Source organism: Falco naumanni, chromosome 6 (assembly GCF_017639655.2).
Source record: "Falco naumanni isolate bFalNau1 chromosome 6, bFalNau1.pat, whole genome shotgun sequence".
Classification (NCBI taxonomy): Eukaryota; Metazoa; Chordata; class Aves; order Falconiformes; family Falconidae; genus Falco; species Falco naumanni.
The window spans coordinates 42509343-42528275 of record NC_054059.1 but is presented as its reverse complement, the minus strand read 5'-3'; the positions used below and the strand labels follow the sequence as shown (position 1 = coordinate 42528275).

The 18933-nt window shown below is 44.8% G+C and overlaps 1 protein-coding gene across 1 annotated transcript; it reads left to right on the top strand.

The window, feature by feature from the left end:
* The first annotated feature begins 2417 nt into the window (after positions 1-2417).
* On the top strand, positions 2418-4425 carry SF3B5 (splicing factor 3b subunit 5). The gene has a single exon (XM_040599006.1). The coding sequence runs from the start codon at positions 2543-2545 to the stop codon at positions 2801-2803; it is 261 nt and encodes an 86-aa protein (XP_040454940.1). The 5' UTR covers positions 2418-2542; the 3' UTR covers positions 2804-4425.
* The last annotated feature ends 14508 nt before the right edge of the window (positions 4426-18933 follow it).

The following is an 18933-nucleotide window of genomic DNA, read 5'->3' as shown; positions in this document are numbered from 1 at the left end:
ATATTATTTTTGTGTGGAAGAAGAAACAAAGATAAAGTGAATGTAATTGAACATAATTCTTCAAAGCTAGCAGCTGAAACTTTGTATTTTTCAAGTGAAACTTGAAGTTAGGTAATCATTTGTAAGTATTTGTTACTCACGTGTTGGGTGGTAATTTTACTACCTTTTTTTTCTTCCTAGTATTAGTAAGCTTGTCTAGTATTTTTATAGGAGTTTTTGATCAAAGCCAATATAGAATGAAATTTTGGTACATATTTTCTTAGAGCTCTGGATGCCTGAATGCAATGTTTTAATCTGGCCGACTATCAAGCTTCCTGAAAATGTCACGTTTACACTTCCCTTTCAGGGTGTTTTTTTGAACTAGAACTTGAATGCCTGTTTGATTTAATGCAGCTATTACTCCTAGAAACTCCTGGAACAGCTGCAAGAAGTGGATAAGCTTCTAGGCATCTTTCTATTCCAAAGACTCATTATTTTAATCAATACATCTCCTGGCTTAGAGTTTCCAAGACGATAACTTCCAAACAGCACTGAGATCAGTCCTATGTGCCACTGTTGGCATTGAACATCTACAAAGCGTTAGCATCCTTCATACCATCTTGCTCTTTACAAAGATACCATTTACAAAGGAAATGAAAGCTTTCCCATGTTCAGAGTATGTCTTTCTTTGACTTTCTATATACCATCATATACAGAAACTCCTGAGGAGTTGCATTTGTTTGGTTTTTTCTCTGCAGAAGGAACCACAGAATACAACTGCTGTATCCAGCTGTGTGAACGGCTCCCTGCTAAGTAAGCCTTGATAGAAATGACTCAACAGATCCTCATAAAAATAATAATAATAAAAATATAGTCCTAATTTAGATTTTTGCACTAAAGGGTAAGGACAGTTCAGGACGTTGTTTTGATGTTGCTTTCTGTGACCTTGGTTTTGTAAGACATTCGCTTTTAAACAAGTTATAATCATCCAGGTTTTCACAAAACATTTCTGTGGATTTCTTTTGACTACAGGGCGTTTACAAGGACAGGAAGAAATAGCAAATAGCTCAGTGTCTTACGGGAAAAATTCTGGCAACGTGTCTTTCCTATTTTAAAACAAGTAATTAAAACCACTACTATCATATGAAAGCATGAATCATTTCATGCATTTTAAGCAACATTATGTAAGCTCTTGAATAGAGCTGGAGAAGATAGACTGCTTATTTGGTTGATGATAAAATTTATTTCGAGCTCCGCTTTGACCAAAGAAGATAGGCAATGCAATTTATAATTTCTGTGTTCTTTATACCCGCTTGTGAGTTTAATGTTCATAGAAAACACTACCTGCATTGCCAAAGAATATTTTTCAACAGCAATAATTTTGGCTTAAATCCTTGACCCTGCTCAGCTGCAAAGCCTGACTGGGGAAAAGTAACCAAGAGCTCTGCACCTTGCAAAGCATCAGAGATGGGACCTACAGCACTTTCCCCCTGCTGCATGTAATAGAAGCAACCTTTCCAAACTACTTATTTCAGGAGGGCCCACAAATACCGTGCCCTTTTGCGGCCTTTCTGTAAGTGGACTTCTTGTATGAAAGCCACCGTAGGAAGCGCTGTGTTGCCCTCCAGCCAAGCAAAGGGCTAGTAAACAGGAGTGCTGGCTTGCTTTTGGCACCTCCTGGCTGTTTTTTTGGTAGCTTTTTTCTTTTTTCAGCACCAGACTTCCTGCAGCACTTGTTTAGGAAGCAGAACTGAGATGCAGTTTGTACAGAGACAGTATCAGGAGCTGGGATAAGCTGTGCCCTGAAGTGTGAGCCTCAGGGTTTTGCTCTCCAATTTTCTTAAGTCTCCTAGCAAATGAAGACTTTCTGATGTTCTTCCCTATGACCGATTATCTACGTATTTTGTAGCCAAATTTGATAGCACATGCCCCTTTGATTCTCAGGTGAATTAAGCAGCAGTTACAATATCAAAGCCGTATCTTTGCTTTACAAATCAACTTGACTCCCCAGGCTTTGCGTGGCGGCTCAGCGGAGCGCCAGACCCGAGGCTCAGGCCTGCACCCGCCGAGGCGCCGAGCCCGCGGCCGACCCTCAGCGACTGGCTTCACAGTTAACGGCGTGTTACACATGCCGGCCCGAAGCTGCAGCTGTCGTTGGGCTTACTGTTGGGATTACTCAACTGAAGTAACTACGCCAGCAGGAATGTATTCTATTACAGATCGTATCTGTAGTTAATGACACCAGGGCCCAGCCTGGGTCCGCTGCCCCCCTCGCTGCCCCGGGCCGGGCCCGCTGCCGCCGCAGTCCCTCCGGCCGCGGGCGGGGGCAGCCGGCCGCTCCCGGCAGGCCCTGCGCGCGCTCCCGTCGTGCACCGCGTCGGGGAGGCACCCGCCGTCCGCGGGTTTCATTAATTTCCGTTCGAAGCGGCCGGGGGAGCCGTGAGTAACCGGTGCCGGCCCGGCGGGGTTTGGCTGCCGCGCCCTGGGCGGAAGAGGCGGCCGGCGTCACTTCCGCTCTCCATTTCGCGCCGCGCCTGGCCGCAGCGCCCGCGCTGCCGCCGCCATGACGGACCGGTACACCATCCACAGCCAGCTGGAGCACCTGCAGTCCAAGTACATCGGGACGGGCCACGCCGACACCACCAAGTGGGAGTGGCTGGTGAACCAGCACCGGGACTCGTACTGCTCCTACATGGGCCACTTCGACCTGCTCAACTACTTCGCCATCGCCGAGAACGAGAGCAAGGCGCGCGTCCGCTTCAACCTCATGGAGAAGATGCTGCAGCCCTGCGGGCCGCCCGCCGACAAGCCCGACGAGTCCTAGCCCGGCCCGGCAGGCCCCGGCCCCGGGCGGCGTGCTGTGGGGGCGGGGTGGCCGCAGCGGGCGGCGGTGGCGGCCCGGCCCGGCTGTGCTGCGCTGGGCCGCCTGCCCGCCTGCCGCCCGAGCCCTGCGCCCACGGCGGGGTCCGAGGAGCTGCTCTGGGCACAGCCAGCGTGGGCGTCTGCGGGCCTCTGCCCTCGGGGTCCCACCGCGTTCGAAGGACTCTGTGACGGGGAGAAGCCTTGTAAAATGCCCGCTTCTGGACAGCGTCGTCTCTCTCCACTGTATAACGGCTCGGACTTTTAAAATGGAAAATAATAAAACTTCCTGGGCATTTCTGATGTTTTTGTGCGGTAATCTGCCAATAAGAGCTCTTTGTTCTGAAAGGAGTACTGATTACTCAGTCGATAAAACCAGCCGAGGTGCAAGACTCATATACTCCACAGATAGCGTTTTCCCAGCCGGGCTGATTGGTGCTTGCTTTCCAAAACTTTGGAGGAAAGAGAGCAGGCTTGCTGACACTCAGAAGGATTTGATTTGTTGTTGGCATTTATTTTGTGGGGCAGTTTGTGGTACAGTGTAAGTCAGTTGCTGTAGTGCTTTAAAACTCCAATGTGGCTTTTCTTTAAATACCATTTTCATGTTTCATCTTCCTTCCTGTACTTTGAGTATACCGAACCTTGATTCTCTCTGATCCAACTTAGCTTTTTTTTTTTTTTTTTTTACACTAATGCTCTCTAGTCATCTAGTGTTTACAGGTTTTTTTCTGCATTACACTAAAAAGCGTGTTAATGTAGGACTAGACTGTTGATATGAAATAGGAACATAAGTTGTACTGTTACTATGAATTAAAATGGCTTGAGGTGACAGATCAGACTGCAAACTGAACTGATTCTGATTTTGATTTGTCACTTAAAACAGGCTTTCTGTTCACTTATTAGAGTAAAATTAAACCCTGACTTCTAATGAATGGGAAGAGTAAAAGTTGATTTCTCCAAGCACTATGTCTTAAGTGCTCTCACTTCTGATGTGGAGCATTGTAACTGTGGGTGGTGGTCTGTGGGGGTTTGGTTTTGTTTTTTACATTGGAATGAAAAGTTCAGTGTTTTCTCATCCTATTAAGACTGTGTGCAAGCTAAGCAATATCTTTTTCCTTCAATGTGATCTCAAAACATTCTTTATCGAGTCTTACAAAACTTAAGCTATCCATAATACTGTTACGAAAAGTACAAGCTCCTGAGGCCACGTTCAGGTCGGTATATCAAACTTCTGAAGAATTCAAAGACTGCATTTTCCCAGCTTTATTGCACATACTAAGATGAGGGCATGGGTGAAGTGGTCCTAAATAAATTTTACCTGCAACTTTTGTGGGGAACTACTGTGATTTTCAATAAATAAGAGGGATTTGTAGAAAACTTGTTTCCAGTTTTCATGCAAGCTGGGGCAGGTAATATGAAGAGCATCTGTTCCTCACATACTGAGGTCCATGGCCGAAAGATTTTTCCTTACCTTGAGTTCAGGCACTTGTAGGAATTTAATGCAGTTTTGCAAAAATTGAGCAAAATTTGTATCTAAATCAAGCAATGTTACTGTTACTCTTAATAAAAGTCTGTTCTATGACTGAATCTTAGAAACCTGCCTTTTCCCTATACAAATACGGGACATGAAATAGGGTGGCATGAGAGAGTCCATTTTGAGAGAGTTTTTGTGAAGTCTTGAATCTCTTACCTCTGAAGAGAACACAAAAACTGCGACTTAATCTACTCCTGCATAAATTAGAACTTTAAAAACATTTCAAGGAAGATTTCGTTGAGTGTAAACTGCTAACAGTTAACTCTATCCATGGATATTCTCAATACATTGTAAAATGTGAGCAACAAATAGGGCACATAAGTAAATATTAATACCCCCTTGCAGGCCAACTCTTTGTTAGAAAGGCCAAACACCCTTCGGGGGCAAGTCAGAGCTACATGGTGAGTGAGCTTACTGGTTCAGCTGAGTGTACTCGCTCGAATCCCAGTTAAGCATGTACTTCTGTTTTAGTGTGGTTGGAAAAGGTTTTTAGAGTGTCTGTACAAAGTAATGATTGTGAAACATTGCACTTCCCAAAGAAACAGAAAAAAAATAATGAAGGGAAGTTAGAATTCCTAAGAATTCAAGATAAACTTGCAGAGAACTGGGAGACACTGATGAGCGTGTTTCTGGACTATGGTCTTTTCCAGACCCCCAAAGCATTTTTAAAACCAATGAAAGCAGTGAGCTCTTTTACATTTTGGTACCGGAAAGGGTAAAGCATCCGAAGAATAGAGTTAGTTACCTGTCCTACTGGGACACATCTGTTTTACCTCTATCCTGAGTGAAAGGTGAACAGTACATTTTGTTTATAAATTGACTTGATGTTTGCATGATGTTCTTTTTCCATCCAAGCAGTATGGCTTTAACTGGGCTTCCCACTGTCACCTCTGGCTTATTTTCCTGAGTTTCTGTAACTTAATTTCACATAGTGTGCAGTGAGAGAGATATAAACGATTTCCAACAGAATGTACATCTTATTTGGTAAGAAGGAATTTCACCTGCTTTTGTTCTGCTAGGTAACATATCTTTGTAAATTCTCTGTACAGCAGAATATGTATGCCATTTTAATTAAAAATTTCTAATTATATATAGTGTTTAATTACTGTTTAGCTAAGGATAGAATACTGAAACAATGTTATCTTAAAATGTATGATACAGTGATTAGTATGGGGATGGCAGGTGAAAGGAGGAAAGTTTGCTTTTGGTGCCTTATTTATGTATGATTCAAGAGAAGAAGAACCAAGCTTGACTCTGGCAGAAAAAGCATGCAAAGCTTCATGCTGAGATGGTTTGGCTTACTTATAAATGGGTTATACTTAATCCAGAAAGTAATACCATGGAAGTGCACTATCACCTGCATTTTAAATTATGGTTGTTACCATTCTCTTGGTAATCTGGCTGTCTCTTACACCAGGTAGCATAAGTGTGAGATTTATGAATTATTTTATAAATTAAGAAATCTTGGCAGTTTATTCGATTTCTATATTCCATTTACCTTTCATTCATTGTAAGTGATTTTTTCTTTTTTTTTCATGCTACACCAGAGGGCAGCAAATGATGCTGCTATTCAGCTGAAGGCACAGATGGCTAATGGAATTGCATGCTATCTTGCAAAGTTCCTTTGAAAAAATAAAGGATACTTTAAAAAATTGGTAAAACTTTCCAATGGGCAGAAATACTTCGTTTTTTTCAATGGAATAGTTCTAAGGTTCCAAACATATACCTTTTAATCAGCATGGGTGAATAGGGCAGTATGGGAGCCCTAGCACAATACCATAGCTTTGTAGTTCTGAATACCTTCATTTTTTTAATGTTCTGATTAATCAGAATGATAGCAGTACATGAGTTAACATTTGCACAGTGAAACAATTGCACTAGTGAGTTAATTTTCTGCTAACTGTAAAACTTGGGCCACTTTCACTTCAGTTACATTCAGCATAAAACTCAGTTGTTTTGTAGGATTATTTGCATGTATTAAACATTCATGGATGGCAACATTCGTAGCCTGTTTAGCACCAGGATTTTACTTTAGCGCATCAGATAATTCCTGTTTAAAGCTGGGCTATTTTAAGCATCACTGGTTTCTGAATCCTCATCAGAGTTTTGATTCTGTGCTGTTGCACCACTAATTCCACAGATTTTCTTAAGCAAAATGAAAAAAAAAAAAAGCCAAATGGCCTGTCTGGTTTCATAGTACACAACGGGGGCTTAAATGCACATTTACAACTTTTTAGTTGGTCATTCAAATTGAACCATGCAATATTTTGTTTTAGTACTATTATTATAATATATTCATAAATATATGGTCTGTGTGGTTTTCCGCTGCCCTGAAGCTAGCTTTATTGCCCAAAACAAATGCATTTAAAATTGATTAAACTGTGGCACATTTCAGTAAGTTAGACATCCTTGTTTGAAAATGTCAGCGATGTTTCCTTTATTTGCCATTCTCCTCTATATTCTTCTTTTTGTTTATGCAGTCAGATTTGAATTGGAAAAAAACCCCTGCCAAATGTAGTACAGGACAGTATGTTCTTTGGTGCCCTTTGAAACTGAACCATCATTCTGTGCTATGGTGCAGAAATGTGTCAGGGTGCTGGCATACCTGTATGGTTCCGACTGCTCTAAAGACACAACTAGAACAATGTTTGTCTTGGGTTCAGAACTGTAACCTTTTGCTTTCTTATTTTCAGTCCAGCTTGATAATTACCTTTTATTGCGATAGCACACAAAATACGCTGGACTTCCCAAACACCCCAACCCACCCCACCCCACCCAGCCCTCCGTTAACACACACCAGAACAGTCTCTCCCAAAAATAGTTCATAACTGGAATTTATTTTGAAACCCACCTCAAACAACTGGAATAGTCCACCTCAGATATGTTTACTCAGACTTGTTGGTTGTTGTGAAAAGGAAATTTAGTCCAAAGAACCGATACTCCGATCATGGATGAATGACAGTTCAAACTTCATGTAAGTTGAAAAAAAAATAAAATTCCATTTTGAGGTGATTCCTGTGAAATTAGAATTTTTAAACAGGTAAATTACAACAGCATTCGCTTGGGTTCAAGCGAGGCACACTTGCCCCATGTTTTCTCTGCGGTACAGCTGGCTTGGAAGCTCTTCAGTCTGATGTCTCTTGGGTGATGCTGGTATCAGTGTTTGTGGGGCTGCAATGTAAATCACATTGCTGAAATGGTTTTAAGATTCAATTTGCAAAGTTAGGATTTGTAAACATCCTACAACATCCCGAGGTTCCATTTAATATCTCACTTCTCTCATCAGGTTTATAGCTTGATCAGATGCAGCACTGGAGTAACTAAATAGTGAACTGCTGTGGACAGACTGACAATAACCAACTAGATGCAAGAATGGCTCTAAGTTGCTTTGCTAAGGAAGAAAACTGAACATGTTTTATATTATGAGCCATAAATTATTACAATCTGCAGAAACTATAGGGTAATAACCTGCAGGCTGCTATGTAATTGGGTACATGCATCGCTAAACACACTTGCATAAAGCCTGAAGAATCAAACCACTGTAACTGACCACTGATCACAGTGCACAACAGAGCAGACATCGGATGGCATAGGCAGCCAGATCTTGCATTTCCTCATGTTTAAGTAGAATGTAAGTATTATTCTTTTCATATAACATAAAAAAAAATAATCTCCTTTCTAGTTTTTTAAAAGGGAAATCAATCCCAATATTTACCAGCCTAGCAATTTTCCCATCATTTATCAGCAGCTATGCTTGATCCTCAGATTTTTAATACGTGTCACCTACTAAAAATAATAATTATTTTGCTTATAGCCTGAGCTACAGAATTAATGGAGAAGCCAAAGGATATTTAGAGGGGATGGAACAGTTTTGTTAAATGTAGTTTTCCCAAGAACAAGGAGTGAAATTCCTGTGTCATGTTCAGGACATAGATAAAATTAGTTAGCATAAAATTTGAAGCATATTTCTTCATATCACCTTTTCCTGTGACAGCATGGACCCAAGTGTTTAAATATTCATCGTAATGTTATTCTGATAAAATTTCCTGGAGGAACAAGAAACATGAGGAAAACGGTGACTTCAACAGTTACTGTCTTACTAACTGGAATGAAAATGCATGGAAGAAATTAAAGCAACCCCTTTCATATGGTACTGGTCCACATTTGTGGGGGAAGAGAAACTGAAGGGGGCTTATAAGAAAGATGGGGGCAGACTTTTCAGTAGGGCCTGTAGCAATAGGACAAAGAGTAGTGGTTTTAAAATAAAAGGGGGTAGATTCAGATTAGATGTAAGGAAGACATTTATGATGTGGGTGGTGAAACACTGGCACAGGTTGCACATAAAGGTGATAGATGTCCATCCCTGGAAACATTCAAGGTCAGGTTGAATGGGGCTTCAAGCAACCTGATGTAGTTGAAGATGTCCCTGCTCATTGCAGGGGGATTGGAACTGGATGACCTTTAAAGGCCCATTCCAGCCCAAATTATTCTATGATGCCATGATTCTAATGGGAGTGGAGAAAAATCTGATCTATTAGAGTGTTGTAGTTGGTACCTTTCAAGCTGAGCAAAATGAAGAGCACTTTGTTTTGCTCTAGTAAGGATCAAAGCAGTTGCTAAGGTTATGGAGGTGCTTTCACTGCCTCTCTCATGTTTTCCAGCACAGGGCATGTGACAGTATTACATTTTAACTGTAAAAAGAACATTCTTTCATGGTTTGTGTTGAAGGACAGCTGTGTCCTTCAACTGTCCTTCAGCTGTATCACTGCCAAGATAACACTGCATGTAAAACATTCAGGCCTTTAGCTGTTACTTCTCTGATATCCATTTTGAAGAACAACTGTAGTATGAAACTCATCAAACAAGTTTTAAAAGATTGAAGATGTAAGTATATGTAGCACCTGCTCCTCCTTGCCTCTTACTTTTGCACAAATAGTCTTCACATTAGTGTCTAAAAACTCTTATTCACTTTACGGAGTAGCAAACCCCATGAGAACTAGAGGGAAACATGTTTCTTCAGTATTTCTTTTGTTCTTCTGGTATGTTTGTAAAGTAAACTACATCTGGGGAAAGCCAAACGAAGCTCTTTTCTGCTATCTTAGCATGACAGCATGATTTCCTGACACACTCTTGTGATTGCAGATAAGGCTGATGTTAGCCCTGGGCTGAGCTGAGCCTGGTGCAGGATTTACTGAACTTTGCAGCATTCATATTTTATGTCCTGTTTGGTATAAATAGTATTGAAAAAACAAATGTATGATGCTAATGAATGGAGAATAGTAAATGCTTGTGTTTTCTGTTTACTGCTGACAGGGTACTACTAGTATAAATCACTTCCCACTTGGATGTCAAGTGACATGCATGCAGATTCAGTACTTCATATATTAAAAGGCTTCATATATTAAAAGTGCCTTTGGCATTATTAGACCACTGTTCATGTTGGTTTAAGAGATGACAATAATGAGAACAGCTAAGCTCGCTGCTTCACCTACCACTGCTCAACAGTGCCTTTGGGGCACCTTTCAATGCATGGGGCTGAACTCTGCAAAGAATCACTGGATCAGACTCGGTTGAGCAAGGCCTCCATGGGCTGTCCTGGGCATGTGACAGACCCATCCACAGGCTGGGAAAGTGGCTTGTGCCCACACCAGAACTTTGGGACTTTGCTAAGGAGCTGCAACAGGCCTTCATACAAGCGTTTAAAGAGTTATACACTGCTTTTCACTGCTTGTTAAAATGTTTTCCTTCTAAGACACGCGTTCTGAAGCAGCTATTTGCAGACAAATCTGTGAGCAATTTAACTTGTTGCGCTGCAGAGCTAACTGCAGCTGTCCTGGGATGACCCTGGGAAGCTGGAGTGAGCTAGCACTTTGGCAGACAGCTAGCTCCCCCAACGCTCTGCTTTGTGATTTTGTTTCCAGTATTTTGACTGCTTGTTTATGATGAGGCTTTAAGGAAAAGACATGATCCATACGCTCATCAAGCAAGCCACAGAAAGCAGCTAGGCCTGTGGGATCTCAGCAGCAGCACTGGGTGACTTGTCTCGGTGGAAAGTCAAGACTTGAGGTGGTGCAGGGCCACAAGCTGGCCCTACGAGGCTTTGCTCACTTGCAGGCTAGGACTTACCAACCGGGCAGGGCACTTGGATATTCTGTCTGTTAGTCATCCAGACCTGGATCTTATCCAGCTTTTGCCATCTTAGCTGGAGCTTCCCATTGAATCACAGAGAGAATTTCAAGTACCCTCTGGTACTTGTCCCTCTGGGTCAGGCCTTTGGCTGACTTCTCGCCCCTGGTGATGCCTGCTAGGTGCTTTGCAGGCAAGGGAGAAGCCCCAGTAGGGCCTGCCATCTATTCAAAAGAAATGTATATGTATATGTATATGTGTATGTGAATGTATATGTGAAACCCAGTGGAAAAGGTGGTCTAGGAAAGCTGATGAAATAAGAGCCAGGGAAGTCTCTTTCCAGCTGCATGAACTTCACACCAAAATCTTGTGGCTGAGAGCTCCAGGACATGGGCCTCATCCTGCCAAGGGGTATCACTCCGAGCTGCTGTTTCCTTCTCAGGTAAGAATTGTGGTGCAGATGAGACAATGAAAAGTCAAACTTTGAAACTCTGAAAACGAATCGAAGCATCACTCCCCAGCACATGCACCTCATCAGTGAGGCTGCCAACGCTGGCAGAGAGAAACTGGGCTGGAGTCAGCTATGTATGAAGACGATGTTAAGGCATTATCTTTTGGACATGATGTATGTTTACTAGGAAATGGGGAGGTGAGATGCAGTAGGGTTGAGAGGTTATGGTGCTTAATTCTTAGAGGAAGAGATTTCATCCCTCAGGCTGCTCTTATGGCAGTTAGCTATCAGCCTTTTGCTGAAAGCTTATCTCCCCCGGCCTCGCACCCCCACTTCTCCAAGGACACTACCAGAAAAGCTAATGTCATGAACCAGGAACGGTGCATTTTTCTTGGCAAAGCTGAGCAGAGAATTTCAGATCTTGTCTACACAAAGAAAATAAGGGAGGATGTGAATGCAAAGTAAAATGCCTGTTCCTGGCTATCACTCTGTGGGGATGCTCTTTTCCGGCAATAAAGATAGCTTAAACTGAAGATAAGGACTCAAGAAGAAGTTACTTGTGGTAAATTAACTGTAAGGACACATCAGCTGCTCTGTAGCTAGTGCCCATTGCATGTCTTTAGTGTCAGATACAAGTCTTCTGCCTCTTTCCTTGGAGGCACTTTCCTTGCATCACTGGAGAACTGCAGGGGGGCGTGTGTGTGGAAACAAACCAGGGCAGAAAAACCCCTCTCAGGCAGCTACCACAGAGCAGTTAGCTACAGTGTGCTGCAGGTGCAAATCCTGATTTCCCTTGCCGTAACTCACATGTCTTCAGTGTGAGCCGCTTAGGGAACCAAGTGCAGTAATTCAGGGTGAGTGTCTCCTGCTGAAGGGTAAGAGTGCCCCAGCAGAGCGGGGAGCAAAGGGCTGCAGAGAATTTACCAGGGCTCTGTGACTGGGTCCCAAAGACGTAGGGGATGGCAGCCAAGACAGCAGAGCAATCCTTGCTTGAGAAGATGGTTCAAGGGACCCGGGATTATACCCCCACAAAATAATATTTCCCTTCATGTATGCCACAGCTTCATCTGGTTGTTTTTGGGGGTGGTTGGTGGGTCATAAAAAGTTTTTATTAGGAAAGCAGTACCTGCCAGTCACCACGAGAATGTGCTGGTTTAGTTTTTCACCAGGCGGGGTGGGTCTGTGGCTGCCTTGGCCTCTGCAGGATGGGCCCGGGGTGCCCTTGGGTGTTTCTGAGCTGCACCCACATGCTCTCCCAACACTCAGCTTACCCCACCAAGCTGCAGGCACCCACCTGAGGCACCTGAAAGCCAGTGGTCAACTCTGTAAATCTTTGTAATCGTAGGGAAGGGATTCACACCTCAGAGGACAGCTACAGCCTTTGGTGGCTTGTTCCTTTTCCCTGCTGGTCAAGCCTCTCTGACTTGCCTCCAGCTGAGCTAGCACAGGGTTCATGGCGTGAATTGAAGGATTAACTGGGTTTTCTCCAGCTCTTTGCTTGATTTGAAGAATATCCTCATGTAATCCTGCAGCTCTATTTGCAGCGGGTTGTTTTGTTACCCTGCCAGGGTTTCATCAGAGAGTCATGTCCCATCTGTGTTAGTGCATGGGGGGATTAAACAAGAGGGACTGTTGCTGCTGCAGTACAGGAGAGAACATTGCAGCTGAAATCCTAGGGAGCAGAGCCAAAGTGCCACTATTTCCCCCCAAACTGGAGAACTAATGAATTCCAGGCGTCTCTCTCACCTCTTTCATGTATCATTTCATTCACTGCGTCCCTGTTGTCAGCAGGACTCAGAGTGAGAGGTCAGCATTGAGCATGACTGTTGGCCTTGGTGTAGCCTCTTTGCAGACCACTGCATCCCTCTCCTTCCTCAGTCTTCTGTCGCTCCTTTCCCCTGTAAGCAGCCAGTTATGCTGTGATACACCACCCACAGCAAGAGCACTGTTTTGCTACTGCTTGACATCCACACAACACTGCTTCCTGATGATGATACTTCAGTTTCCTTCTTCTAATGATGTTTGAGGAGAAAAATAAAAAATCTTTCTTCAGCAAAGCCCATTAGCCTATGGGTAATTGCTTTACATTGAGCTGTCAGTGAGCAACTGGTTTGTGACAGCTGCCCAGTGGAATAGTTTGTGGAAGACTACAGCTCCAAATTAATTATATCTATGTATCTATGTATCTATGTATGTATCTATGTATGTATCTATGTATCTATGTATCTATCTATGTATCTATCTATGTATCTATGTATCTATGTATCTATCTATCTATCTATCTATCTGTCTGTCTGTCTATCTATCTATCTATGTATGTACATTTGTAGATACAAATCCAGACTGGAGACCTTTCAGAACTGAATTCTACCCCCACCCCCCACCCCCACCCCCACCCCCCGTCACTGTGGCTAGAGTAAACAGCAAAATACTATACATAGAATTTATACATACAGCCTAGATGGGGAGCAGTAACTCCGAGCAGCTTTTCTGTGGTGCCAGAGTCTGTCCTGTTCCAGGCAGCGTTAAACCCACATGCCCCTGTTGCAAGGCTGGCCACTGGTGTGACGTGCTGTAGCCCATAGTCACCTGCTGGTGCACCGCATCCCATCAGAACCTGCCTCTCTCACTGCACTGGGTAGCTGGCGGCTGCCACACTGGTGGGGAGCACAGCTGCAAGGGGAGGAAGGCCAGGTGCTTTGCCAGCTGTGGGTGCCGTGCTGGGGTGCAAAGGGCTGGCTTCTTTTGAGAGACTTAGCTGAATGAAAGGTATACAGCTCTAATTGCTTTTTGTGCTTGTGGTGCCTCTGGAGATCATCCCAAATCCTGCAGTCAGGCCCCTGGGAGCACAGTTCATTCTCCATACCAGGTTTGATATCTATAGCATCATGCAGCATTTGCTTGCATATAAGCCAGTCCCATGGGGCCATGTAATTTCCTGGGCCACAGGAGCATCCTTCAGCTCCCCACAGCGCCCTGACTCATTTGCCCACATCTTTGACCTTCTTAACAAGGGCAGTTTTACAGTCACCTCCTTCCCACACGCTGCGGGTAGGTGGGGTGCAGCAGGGGAAAGATGTCCTGTTTCTGGAAATCAGTCAGAAGGTATCAATGGGGACATGACTGAACCTGATTAGCTGGAAGGAATTTTTTTATGTCAGGGTGGATTTTCTGGGACAGGGAGAGGGAGCACTAAGAGAAGGAGAGGAGAGGTGAGGACGAGGCCCTTTTTAGCCCTGGGCACTAGGCAGTGAAAACACCAGTCTGTACAGTGTAATGGACAGGCTGCACAGTCCAGCCTCAGTGTCCCATGGCGCAGCTGGATTCAGTCATTCTCCCACCTTCCAAAAAACACATTAAAATTGCTCTTTAAAACTGTCTAGGTTTTATTATTTTCTCCCTCATGGCATGGGAACAGAGAACCTCCAGGCTTTTAGAAGCAGCAGTGGTAAAAAAAAATAGTCTCATGATGAGCTGACACTGTGTGTGTCTCTGTGTGTGTGTATTATACGCAAGCTGGGCCAGCAGTTGGATAATGTATTTTTAAGTGCTACTCCTTCCATGTATCATCTTGGCATACCCCAGATATCTATTGTTCACTTTCAAAACCAAAGGAAGAGTGATTAATCTTGAAACTCTGGTCTTCTAGACACTGTGAAGTTGCAGATTATGAAAACACACTCTTCCCAAGGATGCTGCTTTGTTTAGTGTTTCACATTCTGGAGATGTGTTGTGGATGTGCAGAACCTACAAACAAACCCCTCACCTTCTTGTAAGAGCACTGCAACTGCTTGTCACATGTGCCAGAAACAAGTACATGCCAAAAAAAAAACAACCCTCAAAAAGGACTGGAGTCTGCACCACAGACAATGCAAGAGCTTGAGCACTTGAAAGCAACAGCAGCTCTTGTCCTTCTGTTTTTAGCCTGCTTTTTGAACTAGTTGATTTAACATAATGAGATTGTTGTACCTACGGGGAAGGCTACTCCTATTGTGATTTCTCCTTTGTTGCTGTGTATATCTGGAGGAGGATCCTGTAACACCTACATCTGCTTGTTTTAAGCTTCAAATCCCTCCTTAAAATGTTTTTTAATTATGGTACTTCTAAAAGACTTGGCAGTAGGGTTAGATCCTAAGTGAGATGGCCACCTTTTGGGCTGTCTCCTTGTTTCCTCATGCTCTTCCACATCTTTCTAGAGTCATCCTGGGCCCAAGCCTGTGGTTAGACCTTTGATAGTCATGGGGCTGCTTTTGATTTGTGTGTGCTCATTGCTACTACTGAGAAGAGAGAGAAAACTGCCTCAAGTAGCTAGATAAAGTTAAATGGGTAGCTGGCTAGATAGGCTTTGAGCTATTGGTTCAACAGCATTATCTGCATGTCTTCCTCATTCAAACAGTCCCTGCTTTGTACCACCCAGTTGCCCAGGAGCTCATTTACTGGTGGGGCAGGATTTAATGCACTGAGATGCGATGAGCTGGGCTGCCACCAGCTGCAGTGGCATCATCAAGTGAGTTGCAAGACCGTGGCAGCTGGAAGCCCTGGTCCCCACTGCTGGAGCTTGGTGACAGCCCCTGCACAGGGGACTGGATGCATACACGGGGGGGGGGGGGGGGGGGGGGGTCCCACAGCCACTGGCCTCTGACACCCACCCTGCCAGCAATGCGGCTCAGGCCAGAACCCAGGCATCTCCTGAGCTGCTCATCCCTGCGTATCTGCTGGCTTCTGCTGTGCCCTGGATGGGTGGCACAAAACTATCACCCCAGTTCCTCTCTCCCTCCTATACTTCTCCCATTTTGGGCCTTTCCACGGGCCAAAGGGCAGCCGAGAGACCTCTCCTCTGGCCCTCCACTGCCAAGCTGCCCATGCACATACTGTGGCTGAACTCAGGCACTGTGCTCTTAATGGAAAGCTGACAATGTGGCTGAGTGTAGAAGGTGTCAGTGCCATGGCCCTGGCAAAATGTAGTGTGTTGTAACAGGTCTTTTGTGGGCTCTGCCAGTGTAATACCTGAGCATTTTAGGACATCCTTCTCCTGTAAAAACCAGATTGTTACTTACTATGTTGCACACAAGGACAGCAAAAAAAGTTTTCTCCTGCTTTTCTTCCTCTTTCTCTCTCCTCCTTCTCTTTCCCTTCCTCTTCATCCTCCCTCCTACTCCTCTCCTTCCCCTTCTTTCTACTCCTCATCCTCATCCTCTTCCTTCTTTTCTTTTCCCTCTCCTCCCTCTTCTTCTTTCTGCTCCTTCTTCTGCTCCTCCTCCTCCTTTTCCTGCTCTTCTCCTTTTTTAATCTTATTAACCATGACAAATCTCTGTGATCTTCATGGGAAGGAAACCTCCTTTTGCTCCCTCCGTCCCTGGCCAGTCACCACCACTGCCACCACTTCCTTGCTGCAGGGAGCCAGCACATCCCCTCACAGGAGCAGCAGGCCTGTAGCCAGCGATCTCTGCACCAGCAGCTGCACCAGCAGCTGCCTCAAAAGAGGGCTGCCCCCCTCACGGTTCCCATTCTTTCCCTCCTGTTCCCATCTTTCTTCCCCATACACGTGCACAACCCCTTTCTAAGACCTGCAGAGTAAAGTTAGTTCGACGGTGCTTCCAGCTCCCTGCCCGAGCTGTGCAGCGCTGTACAAACCTCCAAGCCAGCAGCGTGGAGAAGTGGCGAGGGGAAGCTGTGCTGAGCAGCATCGTGCCCTCTCCCCCCTGCTGTTACCTTCCTGCAAGAGCAGGGTGTGGGAGGGTTCTCCTCAGCCACCCTTGACCTTCTCCTGGTACCTCCTGGCTGCTGGCACAGCCTGGGAAGGGAAAGCTATGGTGAAGGAAGAGGCAGCGAGGGCTCTCTGGCCACAGGATGGATGTAGACTGGTCCAGGTGCTCACAGCAGCCTGGGCTGGGCCAGGTGGCAGGAGGAGGTGTGGGGAGAAGCACAAGAGGGGAGAGGCCCAGGCTGATGGTCCAGGTTGAGGTGTTCAGCCGCCTGTTTAAGCACTTCATCCTGCTGCCCATATGTGTGCCATCCATACCGAGTGCTCTGGTTTGGTCTCCACACTTCAATTACCTATGTCTTTGCTGAAGAGCATCTAAAGGAGATCGGTGATGCAGACTTTGCTGACAAGCTGGGGACCCCCACATCAGCAATATCTGCCCATCTCTGCACCTGCCTCAGCATGCAGAAAACAGAAGAAGTGAATGGCCATGAGCAACACAAAACGTCCAAGTCTCTGGGATGTTCTCTGTGGAGCATCCCCTGTCCTCAGAGAAACTTTAACATTTCAACATGTATTTTTGTTGAAATAATTTTGTTTCACTTCAGTGAAATGGAAGAAAAAAATACTGAAAAGTCTTGTGCAACAAGGTATCCCAAACTGTTTTGGTTAGGGATAGTTGAAACATAAAGTTTATTTTATAGTATGACAGTTTACACCACGGGAAGAAAATGGGATCCAACTTAATAAACCCATTTGAAAAACAACACTATGACACCTTTTAGAACTATTCTGTTGACATTTTGATGAAGGTCAGTGTATTCTCCTGAAAGATTTCAAGTGTAGTTAAGGCATTTTTCTACTTGAATACTATTGTCTTGAAAACTTTCCACTGTTTTTACTAAACCTAGACCGTTGTCTCTTCTTGCAAGGTAGCCATTCACCAGAAGGTGGAGCTTAATGTCTTGTAAGTAAACTAGGATTGAAAGAATTTTTACAAAGCCCTTTGGCTTCAAGGGCTTGAAATATGTCTTCTCTCCTCCTTGGTTTGCAGAGGAAATCCTTCTGCTGCCATCAGCATGGCAGCTCCCCAGGCCATAAAACTTAAAACTAGGGAGTCTTAATGGTTCCAGCCTGTCTGGTCCCAGCACCATTTAATTAAGCCAAAATATCATCACCTTAGACACATCAAAGTCCAGAATCCTTGTGCCAAGAGCGAGAATCATTGTGTCCCTGAAGATGCTACTGACTTTGTTTGAGATTGCTGGAAAACTAATGAATAGGAGAGAGACGAGCATTCACCTCACATTTCTCTCCCCGTCCCAGCAGACACTGAACGCAGCCCCTGCGTACTGTGGGCCAGAAGCTGGTCAGCTTGATTCCTGCGTGGTGGGTGGCAATGCTGGTCTCTGGGTGCCTCTTGTCAATCTTGGGCTCACGTGAGCTCTCAAGAAGGCTCTCTCAGGCACCCAAACCACTGCTGCCTTGCAGTGAAGAGTGCCTCTGTGCTGAGGTGTTAACTCAACTGCAATCGTTATGCTGCAGTAGCAGGAAGCCTTTTGGATAGCATGGACCCAAACCCCACAGTGCTTCAAGGAGAAATGTCTCAGGTGTTGAACCTGAATCAATTCTCTGTGAAGCCATGGCAGGGCAACAGGGGTGGATGAGGGTGTCTGCAGTGACCCACGTTACTGGGATGCTGCACAGCAATGGGCTGCATGAAAAGGAACTTTCTCATGGCTTTCTGCTTAGAGACACCATGTTGCTCAAGTCCACTCTGGGTCATGCTAGGTCATGTTTAGGTAGGTAGCTGGAAGCTGGCTAGCTTCGGTTAGCTGCTTTATGGATGTGCTCAGGCCTAAGACTTCATACTGAACAGTACTTGACTAGCATCGCCCTCAGCTTTCTTCAGTTGTAGCTTGGGAGGGAGGATAACTGCCTTCTCTGCACAACGCAAGGAGTGTTTGACTCAGAACAGCCCTTGTTCATGGTCCTCTTTTACAAGCCAGAAAGATGCAGCTTGGGTTCAGATATCTTTGGTGCAAGTTCACTTAGATCCTTTTCCTAGAGAATGTGGGTGGGATGAGGCATTGACACCTTCCCCATGTGTGAACTCTCTACTGAAACTGGGTGACCAGAGCAGTTGCTCTCTATAGCGGCAACTCACATCACAGCCACAGAAATGGCTTTTGTGGGTCACACCGAAGTTTCACCTAGATCAGTGGCCTGTCTTTGGCAATCCTAGGGAAGAGGATAAGATCAGAGCAAATGTATAATGAT